The 15,655-nt window shown below is 48.4% G+C and overlaps 3 protein-coding genes across 6 annotated transcripts in view; 2 read left to right on the forward strand and 1 right to left on the reverse strand.

Annotated features, from left to right (window-relative positions):
• CCDC9B (coiled-coil domain containing 9B) overlaps positions 1–15,584 on the forward strand; it is a 71,320-nt gene extending 55,736 nt beyond the window's left edge. The window contains exon 14 of the mRNA XM_054826454.1: positions 15,504–15,584. The gene's annotated coding sequence lies outside the window, so the exon portion shown is untranslated. The remainder of the gene's footprint in view (positions 1–15,503) is intronic.
• Positions 681–1,968, reverse strand: INAFM2 (InaF motif containing 2). The gene has a single exon (XM_054826458.1). It carries the CDS (start codon positions 1,790–1,792, stop codon positions 1,352–1,354), a length of 441 nt encoding a protein of 146 aa, XP_054682433.1. The 5' UTR covers positions 1,793–1,968; the 3' UTR covers positions 681–1,351.
• Positions 2,113–15,655, forward strand: part of PLCB2 (phospholipase C beta 2) — a 62,078-nt gene continuing 48,535 nt past the window's right edge. Inside the window, exons 1-2 of one of the 4 annotated variants that reach the window (XM_054826444.1) lie at positions 2,113–2,253; positions 2,804–2,915. The gene's annotated coding sequence lies outside the window, so the exon portion shown is untranslated. Of the gene's footprint in view, positions 2,254–2,803; positions 2,916–11,573; positions 11,590–15,655 lie in introns of those variants that run through there. The other 3 variants (XM_054826445.1, XM_054826446.1, XM_054826447.1) reach the window with 3 other exon arrangements.

The raw sequence follows: 15,655 nt of genomic DNA on the forward strand, positions 1-15,655 counted from the left end.
GAGGGAATGTGAACTCCAGGGATCATTTCACAGGGACGCGGAAGAGCCTGGCAGCCTCACAGTTAAGGCACTCAACCCAAACCATCAATCTGAAAAGCAGCTGCGCAGAATGACAGAGGTCTTACAGTTTCCTAGTTGACAGCCCACATCCTACAGCTACTAAAGGCCAGATTTTCTGCACTGCTCGTCGATGAACAGGGCCGCGCACAACATCTCTGAAGACTACATGGCAGAAAAAGATCCAGCTGGGAGGAGAGCCTGCCCAGGGCACATCACGAGCTGGCTGGCACAGACCTACCTCCTGATGGCACCGGCTTCAGGGTGCCACCGAGGCGCCGTGACAGTCTGGAAGCTCGGCCATCCCACGCAGGCGAGAGCACGGGTGTACAAGCTACAGCTGCCCACCGCGAGAGCTCCACCTGCTTCTGTCAGGAAAGATCAAACCTCCTCTTGTCACCAATGCTTAGTTGCCACGATTAGCGGGAGTTAGGCACATAACGGAGGGTTCTCCAGCCTCACCTAAGGAGACCAACGACAAACGAATCAACATATTATGCCATAGTTGCCCATTACAGCAGGCAAACCATTTCTGCTACCCAGAGAGCCCTTCCAGTTCCACATTCCTTCCAAATCATGCTCCCCACCACCGAAGAGAACATACTGTATTACAGAGACTTTCATATTGGGAAAATATTTTAATATAGTAAACAAGTCAATTTACCTTTCACATGGTTTTAAATAAGTTTATGCTCATTGTTAAACAAAACTGTTTTTACTTAAACAACGGATTACAGCCTCTAAATTCATATTGTTCCCAGCTGATCCTGTAAATAGTGAGGAATTTTGGACACGGATATCCTTTTATAGGTAACAGACTGGCATAAACAGCGCAGGAATTCAATGCAGGTTCAAAGGGAGAAGCTAGCCCAGGTGAGGAAAGAAACGAAGCCACAAAATTCCCTTTTGAGGAAAAATGGGTGGGGGGAAAGATACCGCAGTTCTGCCAAGGAAAAATCCGTCCTTCCCCCGCCGACCCCCGCGCCGGGTCAGTCTCCAGCCTGAGCTCTTCGGGGCTCCCCCGCGCCGGGGGTCGCGGTGCCGCCTCCCCAGCGCCAAGCGCGGCCGGCGCGCAGGGGCTAGCGGGCGATCCCACCCCGGGCAGCCGCGCCGCCGGCCTCCATCCTCCGCCGGGCCCAGCCGCTGCATCCCCCTCCTCCCCGCTTCGGCAGAGAGCCCCCCGGGGCGGCGCCGGCCTCCCGGGCTGCAGCGCTGCCGCCCCCCCGCAGTCCGCCGGGCCCGGCCTTTCCCCCCCTCCCCGCCCCGGCCGGGGGACGATCGCTGACTGGCCGCCTCAGGGGCCGCCGGGCACCCGGCGCGGCACGGCGGAGCTCGCCTCGGCCCCGGGCGGCTGCGGCGACGCGTCCGGCCGGTCCGTCTCGGCGAGGCCGGGGTCGGGGCCCGTCCGCGGCGGCGCTGGCGGAGCCTCCTGCGTGGGTCCGGCGGGCTGCGGGGCGGGGGGCCGGCTGGCCGCGGGGCCCGGCGGCGTGACGCGGGGCTGCGAGGTAGCGGTGGCGGCGGCAGGGCCGGAGCCGCCGCCGCCGCGCACCGGCTGCCAGATGAGGCTGTAGTAGACGGCGAGGACGATGGCGGCCAGCGAGACGGAGAGGACGTAGGCCAGCACGGTGGCCAGGCGCACCCACTTCTTGTTGGTCTTGGCCGCCATGCGCGCCTTCTTGTCCCCGGTGTAAGTGGCGGGCTTGCCCCGCTCCGCCCCCGCCTCCTTCTCCTTCATGGGGGCCCGGCCCTTGGCCCGCTGCTCCACCGACCCCTCCGTGGTGGGGCCCGGCTCCGCGCCGCCGCCGCCTGCCCGCCTCAGGACATGCCGCTGACCCGCTCGCGCTGCCGGTGCCGCCGCCTCGTGCCGCTGCCCGCGGCCCGCGCTGCTTCGGCGGCTCCGCCGGCCGCGGGCGGGGGCGAGGGGCGGAGCTTAAAGGGGCAACACCGCCCGGCGGGGGTGGTGAGGGTTGCCCTTAAAGGGGCGATGGCCCCTGGGTCGGGGCGTGGTCGCTGCGCGCGCGGTGGCCGTTGGGCGGGTGTGAGGGGGCGCGCGCGGTGGCCGTTGGGCGGGTGTGAGGGAGGATGGCGGCCCCTGTCTGGCCTCGGTGTGCAGCCCCCTTGTCTCGTTGGGTCTGTCTGCCTCCCGGAGCCCCCCTGCCCGCCGTCGTGCGCGGGTCAGCGGAGAGCAGTTGGTAGGTACGTGGGTGTGGACGTCTTGGGGCTCTGCTTGCTCCTGAGGTAGCCCGCGGGGTCTGCAGGGCGGGTGGCATCCCACCGAGCCAGGCCAAAATTGAGGCTTGTTCTTAGGGGTCTGTGAGCATAGGGAATGCCGCAAGGAGGGATGAGTGTGAGGAAAGCTCTAGGCAGAGGCCTGGTGCAGGAGGAGGTCAGAAATCTGCTCTCCATGGAAGTTACTTGTTGGTGCCTGCCTGCCTCCAGGTATGTGATGCTGCCTGCAACTTCTGTGATGCTTGAGGGGTGCCCTGGCAAAGCAGTGGCTTTTGGAGAGAGGCAGCTTTAGTTCCCTTCAAACTGGGCTGATCCCAAATCTACTAAGATAATCCAAACTGTTGTTGCTGTTAAGGTTTGGATCAACCTTATTCCCCATATGTTAGTCCCTCACGAAAGCATTACATTTACTTAGTCTGAAGACAACCAAACCACTGTTCTAGGGTATGGATTAGCCCTTTTTTGGTTGTTCCTTTTACAAGTGTTCTCATTTTTTCCCCCCTCGCTTAAATATTAGGCTAGTCAGGTGTGTTGCAGCAGAAAACCTCTTGTAAAGAAGGAGTTGCAGTTCTGAAAGAGGCTAACAGCAGCTGGAGAAATGACTGTCATCCAGAAAGGCATCAGAGGAAGTGAGTGATTGAGTTTTGAATTAATAGTAGCATTTTAATTTTATTCTTAATAGCAGGAAAAATCTGCAGGGCTGGAAGAGAAAGGGAAAACCTCTGAGTTTTTGCAGGAAGAAGTATGGAGCTTGCAGCTCTGGGGAAGACTACTGGGGCAAAAAATACGTTAGGGAATAAAATGGCGTAACTTCAAAGTAACTGTAATTCCTGGTGAAAGGTGGATTATGTTGACAAAAAGCTCCAGGGTAGCTGTATGCACGTGGAAGAGTCGTGCTGCAATGATCTGTGCACACTGACCCTCCTGGGCATGGCGGGGAGCTCCCAGTGCCCAGCAGCAACTGGAGCCTTCTGAAGGGGCTGGGATGCCCCTTGGTGAGGGGCACCTGGCTGATTGCTCTTCTAAGTGCAAAGGAATTCCAGGGACTAAACTTTCTGGGAGAGAGCAACTATGCACATGTGGGATGTTCTGTATCCAGACCCTGCCCTTGCCTGGATGGAAGGGCTAAAGGGTGTGACATGGTGCCGTCAGCTGCCTTTGGAGATCCTCTGCCTTTTGGTCTCCGCACCAGTCGCATCTGAAGTAATACAAACCATGGCTCTGCAGTGTGGATACAGGAGTGAGTGGATCCCACCGTGGCTGCCTTGCCAGCACTGGCATGGGGTAGCAGTGATTTCATTGCCTGTTCAGGGCAGAGGGGGCTTACTGCCCATGGCAGAGGGTTGTACTAGATGATTTTTAAAGGTCCCTTCCAACCCAAATGCTTCTGTGAATCTACAGCTGATGACATACTCTATCCTCCTGAAATAATTTTCATGAAATGTTGCTGTAACCCAGTATGTCTAGGAGACATTTGTTAGTAGGTATTGTGACTTTCCTATGGGATCCTTATCTCTTGCCCTGATTTATTACACCTGACTGCATTCTTGTTGAAGTCAGATTTCATACACCTGAATAGCATGAGCTGATGGCATCCTACTGGCAAAGTTTTCCTGAGTCATAGAAATGTATCTTCTGTGTTGTTCTATAGATTCTATACACAAATTCCCTTGGGCTATATATGTTTAAGTGGTACATTTGGATTTATAGCAGTTCCTACAAAATGGATTTTCTACTAATTTTTCAGGCTTTCTCTCAGTGCTGGGTTTACTCCAACCCCCTCTCCCCTTGCTTCTCATATTTCATTCAGCAGCTGTCTGTTGCTCTGTCTTTTCTTTGCATTTGAAAGAAAAATTATGTAACTTGATCAGGACTTCATCACACCTTGCCTCTGCTTTACATATGTTGCTCTGAGCTATTTATTTTGGGGTCAGAGACTTCTCGGTTTCTGTGCTATAGAGTACTTTAAGATTGAGTTTGGACCTTTTTTGTCTAGCATTTCTTACTTCTTGAGCTTGTTTTGTAATCCATCCTCTCAGCTGCCGGACTGTACTCACATTCTTGCTGGCCTTTGTCTTCCTGCTACTGAATGTTGCAAAGATGAGCAGAGGCAGAGCCTCAGCGGGCTGCTGTGTCCGCTCACAGTTCTTCGTCAGATCATCTGTGCAGAAATTGGTCATTCCAAACCCTCATGCTGTCTGTGATCTCCTCTGGCCTTGCCACTGATGCAATTTATCATTGCCTCTGGTGAAAGGAAGGTGAATTACTACCTCCCACAAGGCCTTTCCCTATGCTTTTCCTTAATTCCAGGAAATAGGCACAGAAGGTAACCATGAGGTGGTAGGGACCAGTGTAATAAAAATCAGTTACAGCTGCATATCTTAGTCCTATGTCCCCAAAATTAGTTCCCCCTCTCCTGGGAAGGAAACCAATCCTTTTTAATCTCTGAGCAAATGATTGCTGTGCTTTTTTTCCCCTCTGCTCACCAAAGCTCTGTTTATAAATCCAGGGCTTAATAGTGCTCCTTTTCCATCAGTGGAGGTCTTGACAGCCTGGATTGGCTAAGGACATACTTCTAAACAGTCCCAGCAAAGGTGGTGAGTGTGGTGTGGTTGAGATCCCACTACACTTTGTATCATTTGAATGTGTATTCTAGGAGCAACTAAAGCTACTCCAGCTAGAAAATGTGGCAATAGATAATTCAGCATTCCTTCCTGCCTTCCCAATTTTTACTGTGAACAAATCAATGGGTGTGCATTTCCCTCCAGGTCCTTTTGTTCAAGAGCAGGCAGCTGCCAGAAGGCGTGTGCCTTCTGTTCCTAAACTTAGTTCCTTGTAACAACCACCCATAAAGGCAAATGAGAGCCAGGAAGCCAGAGCTGCAATAATGATATTTTCTTTCTCCTCTGGGTTTTAGCAGAAATACCAAGCTGTGCGTTGAGCAGGCCCCTGTTGTGCAGAAAGAGAGCTCTGGGGTGCAGAGCTCAGAGGTCTTGTAAAGTCAGTGAATGCATCAGACACTAGACGAAGCTTGCAAATTAGTCTTCTCTGAGGTTTTTTCCTAAAGAACACAAAAGAGATTGCTCGCCTGAGACAAATGGAGTTGAGGGCACATGATGCACCCTGGGACTGGACCTGCCAACGAAGGAGAGCTGTGCAGCCCTTGGACACTAGTCTTTCTCCCATGGCAGTCCAAATGCTGTACTCTTCAGGACCCTGTTGTTTATAAGCTTCTCTAATTTTTTGACTTCTCTTGCCTGAAAGCCCACTAGGAAACTTGTTTACTTAGGAGCCTGCTCTTACTGCCTTACACCTGTGTTCAGTTGAAAACCCAAGTGCTGAGACAGATTGAAGATTTGGCGTTCCGCCTATCTGACTGAACAGCACTGCTTGAATTCTGCTGCTACCTGTTGCAATGGGATGTCTGCTCTCCCAGGGCCCCTGAAGGATGTAGCTAAATAAACTTGTATTATTGATTTCCAATGTTCAGAGTCAGTGGATAGCATCTAGTGCTTCAGGACAGAGAAGACTTAATTAAGGGCAGATCATTGGCCTAAGATATTACCTCTGTACAGACCTTGCTTCTGAGGATGGTGAGACACTGGGTTGGATTGCCTGGGAGGTGGTTGAGTCTCCACTGCTAACAGAGGCCTCCAGAAGCTCTGTCAGAGCTGATAAATGTCACAGCTGATCCTGCCTTGGGACAAGGGATGGGCTGGATGATTTCCTGCAGTCCATTGCCCTTGTGCTTTTGATTCAGCAAAGGCAGCTACTCTGCCATTCCTTTCTGTGCCTGTCATTAGGTGGCAATCTGATGAGACACCCTATAAATGATCAGCTTATTCCGTGAGGTGTGCGGTTTGACTACTCCACTTAGGTTAGCTTGTGTAACTCTAAAAATTGTAATTCACTGCTGTGATGCTATACAGTCCCTTGTCTGGACTCTGGCACTAGTTTTTGTTCTTGGTGTCTGCCTCCAGCTGTGTGACTTCTACAGGCAGATTATAGACCTAATAAAGAACTGTAACTTTTTAATTGGCTGTGTGTTGCTTTTTAAACTTTATACTGTCTCCTTGGTCACATTTGTGAGCTGGGGAGGGGAGAGATGGATGAGGTCTTTCTACCTGCCTCCTAATGTTTAAAGGATGGAATAGGTATGTTTAAATTCATCTCTCTTTCTTGGCTGAAATCCTTGAGCAAATACTTTGCCAGGCTTGAGCCTTCTGTCATAGAGAATGTCTCTGCTCTTGACAGGGCACAATCTCTCATGCTCTGCTGTCCACTCTTCTAAAGGAAATGTGCCTTATTTCACACTGATGTTCCAGTCTCCCGTTTGGAGCCTGCAGGGAATCAGATTCAGTTCTCTGGCATTTCTCTCACACTTTGAAATCTCCTCTGCCTTACGTGGGAAGGTGCTGTCTCTTGTTAATCCAATAACAGATGGGGGGAGGTTGGGTATGTTCTTTAATTCCTTCAGCTTCCGATTTAGCTGTGGTAAGTGAAGTTTGCACAACCCACTGTCTTGCGCTGACTTGGAAAGTGATCTGCAGAGGTTATAAGGTGGGTGGGGAAGACAGTAAAAGTGATGCTGGATTTGAGATATAACAGTAAGAGGTCTGGTTTTGCTCAGGATAGAGGCCTTGGGCAGAAAACTGGTAGCTCAGGGTCATGATGCATCAGCAGCTTCAACCTTGTATCATCAACTTGGTGAGGCTCATTTTGAGCCATTTTATCATCCTGTGGACCATTTGCACAGTATAAAAAGAATGTCCTACTTACATTCAGTGTGCAAGGCTCTCCTGCTTCCTTGGTGGGAAAACTCTTGAGAGTGAAAAGTATGTCTGAAAAGGATTTATTGTTTTGTTTTTAATGTTTAGAAACTCCTGTAAGTAGACGATGGTCTGGAGTGGGGAGCCAGCTTTGTAGCAGAGGTGTTCATAGCATTTTGGAAGCTCTGCTTTTCTTTGGTATAATTTGAGATGGGGTGCTCAGTTGAGCGGAGTCATATCTCACCCAGCTTTCTGGAGGCAGAGAGTTCTCCCAGATAACATGAATTGTCTTTGGCCTGTTGTTTCCATGACACTTTTCTGAAACTGAGAAAAAGCTGACAAGGGTGGCCTGACAGTGCCCTGGGCATTCACTGGAAGAAGAAACCTTGTCATTTGCTGGAATGTTAAGCTCTAGTCCCAGAGGTTCCCAGTGCTCTGAGCTGTGGGTTTCACACATCAGTTTGTGGGGACGAAAGCTGCCTTTGTTTCACTAGGTGCAGGATTCCAAGAGGGTGAATGTTGGGGGTTTTTTAAATAAAAAAAGTTTATCTTTGGGTGTGAACCTCTGCTGTCTGTGGTTGTGACTATAAGCAGTGTCTGTGCAAGAATCTAGAGTCAAAAAGTCTGTTTCATTGTTCATTTTGCAAGGAGGAAATGTGTGTGTACACACGCCCACTCACACACACCACTTAACATCCGAATACAGTTCTGAGGGCTGGATTTCAGAAATAACCACCACTTTTCAAGCAAGAGGACAGTGATGATTAATGGCCATAATCTGACTGTGCATCTTTACCTCTGGTTTTCATGGTCTGAAGAAGCTGAATTCACCCACCTTTGGGTGTGTGGAGAATGAATGTGTGTGTATGACTTGTGCTTCTCTGATGCACACAGATATACACATATATATAGTATTTGCTCACATGTATGCATGGGAGAGCGTTGACATAGCTTGTCTGAAAATACAACCTATAGTGTTTGCAGAATACCACCACTTTATTCAGAGTTGCACCAACTTGTGATTGCCCCTCAAGCACTGTAACAGGATTTTTTTGGAAAGCCTTATCCACAATCTCATGCAGTCCTGGAGCTAAAGTGATCCTAGTTTAGCCTGGGTTACTGCCATTTCAATTGGGTATAGTTTTTGTTGGGTTTTTTCCCAGGATGGAGAAGAGTGCTTTTATGGTAGTTCATCTGTGCATGATTGCTCCAGCCATTGTTGAGGTCAGCTCTTAATGCAGCCAAGCTCTTGGTTAGACCAAACAGCTTGTCCAGTCTTCAAAGTTATCTTGACTTAGCTTAAGTTTGGGTCTTTGCTCAGTTACACTAAGGCAATAAGAAGTTTTAACTGCTTTAAAGATCCAAATAGATTCTTTTTTTATACAAGGTCAACACAGGTTTTCATCCTAGTTAAAATACTGTAGCTTTGAATGTGATAATGCTTCCTGATCTCGCAGGAAAAACAAATCAAAAGCGGCTGTTACTTTTTGACTCTCTCCATTTCTATCTGCTTGGCTTTGGTAGCTGAATAAGGAAAATGTGCTGGACTCATGTTGATAACCCTGTGCAAGGGAGGGTTATTTCACTGAATTAAAATAGCAGCCTGAAACCTCTCCTAGTTCTGCTGGAGCTGACTTTTACTTGTTACATCTTACTGCTTTCACACTTCTGCCATCCTGGTTCAGGCTGTGACTGGAAATGGAGCTGTGAAGTCCTAGGAGAGAAGCTGTTCTGATACTTCGAGGAGCAGAAAGCATGGAGAATGTCAGCAGAAAATTCAGTCCTGCTATGTCGTACACCTGTGAAAAGGGGGAAGATCTGTTGGCAATGAGCTTCAGTGGGATACCTTAATAATGCTGTGTTCTCTTCAGATAAATCTTTAAATCTTGTATTACAAGCCCCTGGCCGTTCTGCTCAGGAAAATATTTCTTCCACATCCAGTGGTCTGATAATCATCCACTTTTGTGGATGTATACCTTTCCAGCAGAGGTGTCCAAACATACTTGGTTGTGTAACAGTACTGTTCCTCAGTTTTCTGCGGACCATGGTGCATGTGTCGTTGTCAGCTGAAAAAATACTATGGTGGTCATCTCAGCCTGGGGATCAACTGCAGCTTGTTTTCCAGGATCTCAGAGACCACAAATTGTGAAATCAAACCTGGCATCTACCCCAGTCATGCGTGCCCTGAGTACCAACAAGGTGGCTTGTGTCAGAGGTGGTGTTTGTATCTGGGAAGCTGCGCTGCTTTTTGTGAATGTGCCTCATTAGACGGCATTATCCTCCTCTGATACACCACCTTGAGCCTTCACTGTTCCCACCAGCGCACGCAGCTTTGTATTTGTCAGCGTAGTTCATGAACACGCTACTGCCTTTAGCCATTCATACACCACAAATGCCACAGAATGACCTAGTAAGAGACCTTCCTTGTGCTCTGGTAGCAATTTCCATTCCATTTGCTGCTTTTTCCTGTTCCAATATTTATCTGACTGCTCAAAAAAAGAGTGGCTGGAGTTGCATGTGGTGTTAAATGTTTCCTAGAGAGCTCTTTTCTAAGAATCTGTAGTCATTTTGTGTGTTGTTTGTTCCTAGTTTAATAATGTGATAAAATAAAAAAATCATTTTTCGAGATCTAATTTTGACCTTTAGAAAGACAGGAGATGATTTAAAAATACATTGTACCGATTGCACTAATCAGGGCTAGAAAAGCTATGTAAAAAGCACAAATAATAAGGCAAAAGGGCATATTTCCCAGTAAGGCAGGGAGATAAGTCTCTTGGTGAGCAGCAAGGCCCTGCTGTGTGTGTATTCATGTGCTCATTAGTTAACGGCACTGGGCTGAGTCCCTGATCTGCCTGTGTACACAGCAGTATTGTGGGCAGCAGTGATGTGTCAATAGAGCAAACCTCTGCAAAAGCGAACAAAAAACAGGTTTCATCATCTCTTTAGGGTCTGATGTAAAACCCTCGTCCCAACCACAGGTTATTGTCAAAGGACGGTGTCTGGATAAGGTCTTGCCCCTTTAGTTTCATTTTACAGTTGCTGAGGATATCAGCTGGTGTAAATCAGCTTCATTTGCTGCCTTCCATGGGCTGTAGAGCCATTGTGCCTTTTTGAGATTAGTTTTTTCGACAGCTTCAGTGATCTAGGTAGAGGTTAGTGAGAAACTTGTGGGGTGGGCCAAAAGTCGTCCTCAGCCTGAAAAGCGTGCCAATCTCTGATTTTGCACTATTCACTTAAAACAGTGGAGGCTGTAGACCTACCTGACTTTTCCTTTGCAGCCTCTATGGAAAATGTGTTCTTTCCTGTGGGACTAAACTCGACTATGTCATTGCTTCACAAGCGCTTTTCACCTCAAGGAGATGAAGAGTTTGGAACATAGTGTGCAAAGGCCTTTGCGGTGAGGAGAGGAATAGTGGAAGGCTGAGGCTGGATATTGCTAAAGCAGATTTTTGGTCTAGCACATGGAGAACTGAGGTTTATGGAAAGGCCAGGGAAGACAATGGCTGAAACCTATTCAGCTCTATTAGCTGAGTAGGCAGAGTGGTTCTTGGGTAGCAGTCTGAGGCTGCTTTAACTTGGAATCAGCTGGTAGGGGCAGTGCAAAGGTTTATAGTTTTTTTTATTATTGTTCTTTCATCCCTGACTCTGAATAGCGCTGCACCAGGGGGTAGTCTGGAATGGGAGCCGCTGTCTCTTGAATGGGAGTCATTGGGCTGCTTTGCCTTTCAAAGTCAGAGCATTGGGGCTTACACATAGGGACACAGTTGTCTAAATTCATATAGAGAATTTGGTGCATTTGTGGTGACAAAAAGCCATCTGTGGGCTGAAGGCCCCATTACCTGCCTTAGCTTGATGCTGGAACCAAGCTGATACCCCTTGCCTCTCAGCCAAGGAGCTCCCATCTTCCTGGACCCGCACATGCAGACATGCCCGCTCTCAGGGAAGCAGGGATTCAGTCCTGCCCTGAAGACTGCACTAATCTGCTACCTTACTCTGGAAATCCTGTACTGAGAGGCTGCTTCAGAGCTTTCTGAAGGGGAAGAGTCAAAGCATGCTCAGTTCCTGAATCTGTGCCCAGGTTCTTGGTTGGGCTCTTGTCTGGATGGGGCAAGAAGCATGCCTCTTTCCAGTGGATCTTGTTCTTTCCTACACCCTGAATGCTTTGAACAGAAGCTGTTGCCTATCAGAGAACTCCTTCTTCATTCTTTATTTCACAATGAAGACTGATGCTTTGGAAATAATAGTTTGTCTCAACTGAGAATGAGCATATTGACCTTAAAAATATGTAATTTCTCCCATTCCTAAAGCTGTTAGGTCTGTGCCTTGCCCCAGGCACTATCTCCATGGTATGTCAGTTTAAGAAGTTGACCTTGATCTTCAAAGCCCCCTGAGCTGCAGCTGAAATAATGTCTTGCCCAAGGGGACTGTGTTCTGGACTCAACTCACGTGGGCAGATGCAGTCACTGTGGCCGCTGGGTTTGCTGCTCTGGACCTTCCTTAGGAGACTGCACTTGTGAAATGTGCCTTCTCACAGGTGGGAAAAAATATGCCTAACCAAGGGAAGTAGAGTGAGTAAAGTCCAGGTTGTAGAACTAATAAACTGCCCATGAAAAGCAGAAGCAAGGAGAATGGCAGAAGTATTGCAGTAATGCTGAGGTCTCAACCAGGACTGGCATGTGCTGTGGCAGGCAGCAAATACATCCACAGAAAGAGACAGTTTGCACTTGAAATAAGTTGGGCTGGTAGAGTAGGAAGAAAAAGTTGATGAGGCCAAGAGCAAAAGGGGGCTTCCTCCTCCAGTGTCCTGATTTCCAGTTCGTTATCTTATACTGGAGGTAAACCAAGTGGGGCAATTAGATGGATTCACCTCCAGATTTGGTAGAAATCACTTTCCTGTTCTTGCTGCTGCATTACTGCGAGGTAACCTGAGATGGGCACGTTCTGTCTGGTGTGCTGCTACTCTTCATCCTCCTTGCTCTTCTGTTAATGACCTATCTCAGAGAGTTTCATTCTTTTACTAGCATTTAGGAATTGCATGGTTCAGTCATCCCTGTGCAGCCATTATTTTTGTATTGCAGTAATGTATAGGGTGTTTAGTGTGTGAACCTGCTTGCATCACTCAGCTCTGCAGTTTGGAAATGCACAGAAAGCCATCAGAGTGCCAGAAGCATAACATACTCCTCCTGCATGTTCCTGCCCAGTGAACCATTAATTATAGACCTAACCATGTCTTGGTGGTTGGGCAGATTGTTTTGGGGTTTTTTTTTACACAAGACCTCACTGCTTTTATGGTATTGTGGCATCTGTGGCCGCTTGTCTTTCTGTGCCATAGTCTACTGCCCTCTGACTTCTGCAGATGAAGCTGAAGAGTCATGCTGAGAGCTGTCATGAATCTTCGGCTTCGTGGTGTAGGCTCAAAGTAGGACACACAATATGCCCCGGCACACATGCTCAGCAGTTCTCCTCTCCAAGGATGGTGAGAAAATACTGGCCTCTGTGGTCCTAACGGCGTCATTAATCTTTTCAGGATTCCCAGGGCTCAGAGGGCAGAACAGAAAAAGGAGCAGTGGGATTAACTCAGTTTTGCTTAGCTGTGAATTTATTACTGGGGTTTGAAGGCAATACTAAAGGCTGGGTGTGCAATATCCTAGCTGTTCACTAGAGGACAGTATTACACATTGCAAAGTATAATTATAATAGAACAATGTTGGAAGAGATTTCTTACAGGTTTTGTGTGTGCTAGGAATAGGTTGGGGTTGAGGTTACAAAGTAATTTGCTAGAACTCGGGAGCCATCCAGTCAAGGTGGTTTAATAGACGGCATGGCTTAAATCACTGTCTACAGACCCTATCTTGTACAATCTCTGAAGGGTAATGCTGACTATCTTGCTTCTGCATGCCCTTTGTGGGAGGTAGAGGCTGCTGAATAGGTAGGACAGGGAGATAAGGAGGAGTCTCCAGAAGGAAGAAAAAAAAAAAAAGAGAGAAAAAAGGGGAAAATTTTTGCATATCAAAATTCCTATAGTGGGTGGTGGGATGCACTGTGGTGGAGGTAAGGGATGAAAGCCAAGAAGACATGGGGCCCTGCACAGAGGGGATATAGGATGAGTATACACTGGGTGATGGGCCTTGCAGAAGAAAGAAAATAAAGGGTGGTTGGAATAAATACTGCTCAAAGAGCTGCTGCTTCTGCCTGCTCTGATATCACAGCTTTCAGCAGAGGGCAGGACTGTTGCTTTATTCTATCACTGTTCCATCGGCCAGCTCTTCATGCAAAGGACAGAAGCTCCCACATAGAGCAAGGAGTGTGAAATGAAAGATAAGGAGGCCGGGTTATGCAAAAGGAAATGAGCTTCAGCTTTTTGACCGTCTTTATGCAAGCGGGGATCTTGGCAGTTGATGTGCAGCCTCACAGGACAGCCACTAGCTTGGGTGCTGCTCTTCGCATTTGGTTGTTGTTGTTTTTTAAATTTATTGTTCTATCCCTTAGGGAAAGCTGACCTTGAGTAACAAGCAAGTAAAGCTGTGGCAGGATTCTTGCTTACTCTAGGTTTGTTGATGAGACAAAGCTGTTGATTATCCAGGTCTGAGAGAATCCAGGGCAGAAGCAGCCTTTCTGTGAGGCTCTGGTTCTGGCAGGAAGCAGACATGATAACTGTGGTACGTACCAGATAGGCCACTGGAACCGGTGGCTGTGACTGCCTGATCTCACCTGCAGTCCCTCTGCTCTTGGCAGTACCAGGTGGCAGAGCTCATCCCGCCTTTTGCTTCTTCGACGCTGTGATCTCCAAGGCCTTCCTTTAGTGCTTTTTTGTTTTGCAGAGGATGGGAGGACTGCAGCACTTCTGAGCAAGATCGATGCTTTTTATCCTTTTCACAGCCGTTCCCTAGTTAAAATTAAGCAGCCTGGAAACTGCTCTGGCCTTGCACGAGGGGTCAAGTGAGAGTAGAGAAAACTTTGACTCCTCTCTGCAGCCTCCTGTGCTCCTATTGCCTTTCTCTATAGGGACCTAAGCCTCAAGGTCTGTTCCTAAGCTGCTTACAAGAAGAGCACAGAGAGCAAAACTTCCCCAGCAGTGCCTGGCGTTTCACTGGCATTTGGCTGTTGCTGACATCCCCGAGTGCTTCCAGCTCAGCCTTTGAGATCTGAGCAGACACTGTCATCTGTTGCTTTGCTGCTTGCGAGTAACAGTGTTCTCTGAGTGGGGGGGTCCTGGTGATGCTGTCTTGGCTAGGCCTGGAGTACCCCAGTGCTCTGTCAGCTGGCTGCCTGAGCAGGACATGTCACTTTGCATGCAAAGGAAGCTTAATGCCATGAGTGTGGTTTGGTTATGAGACCAGAGGTGATGGATTCCTGTGTCCCCAGTCTCAGCCCTGATACCACTGATAACCACAGCTACGGTTAAGCCACCTCAGTTTGCTGCCCTAATAAAATAGACCTAACAGCCTTAGCCCGAATAGCCAATTCTTGGAAAGTGCAGTGCTTTGCAAAATATGTTAGTAAATGCAGAAAACTCGATGGTAGCTGGAAATGCAGAAGCTCTCTTATTCCCAGTTTGTCAGGCAGAGAAACTCTTGAAAGAAATGGACAAAGGATGTTAGGTTTGTTCAGGGTCCTCTGTTTCTGCAGCAGGCATCTCTCTGTTAATTGCTGCCATCTTTGTTTTTTGCAGCTGGAGCACTTGCTACAGGTCCACTTCATCTCTTCTGCCGCTAACATTTGAGAATGTCCTTAGGATTCCTTCATCCAGCCTTCCCCCAGCTGTCCAATCTGCTTTAAAGTGCTGGTCTTATCATCATACTAGGAAGTCAGAGGTGGGAAAGAAGCAACAAAACCATGCAGCTGGCTCCCTTTGTGCAGTGGGAGTTTCTTTGTCCGCTCTTCTCAGAATCCGCATTACTTTTGAACAGTATCTTGTCCCTCTTGAGCAATGGCAAGTGCCACACCTTGACTTTCATAGCAGACGAGAAGGCTGAAATCCCATCCCTTGGGATTAATCCCCCCTTGGGATTATAGCAAGTGTGGCACAGTTATCTTCACTTCTAACGAGTTGTGGGGCTCTGCCTTTTTGACTAAAATTAGCCTTGCCCATGTTAGCCCTTTCACAAGCCACTCTCCTGGTTAGCCAGTGCACATCTGCCACCAGAGTTCCTGTTCTCCTCTGCTGTCCACATGGAAGAGGACAGGACCTTCATTCTAAGGTCAGGAGCAGGGACTCGGTTTGCCCTGTTTGCCATTAACCTTCTGTTCTGCTTTCTGTCACTTCCCTGGAGCTTCATCCTTATAATCCCCCCCTTACACGTCTCTCCCATTCTGTGTTCCCAGAGCATCTGCAATAGACCCAAGTGAATCTGGAGAATATTGCTGTTCCTAGGGACTCTCGTGAATGTTTTATTTCATCTGTCTGTGGAATTTGCATCTGCTCTGCTGGTCTGTCTCACTTTTCAGGTTGACATTCAGAAGAACCCATAAGAGAAAGGAAAAACGGTTAAAGACTGGACAGTGCGGCAAGTGGCCCCAGAAATGGAGCGTGTACGGAGCAAGGAATAGGTTTATTTTACGTGATATTTGGCCCATCGCATGAAGGGGGCAGTCTGCTT

The sequence above is a fragment of the Grus americana genome, chromosome 5, assembly GCF_028858705.1.
Source record: "Grus americana isolate bGruAme1 chromosome 5, bGruAme1.mat, whole genome shotgun sequence".
NCBI lineage: Eukaryota > Metazoa > Chordata > Aves > Gruiformes > Gruidae > Grus > Grus americana.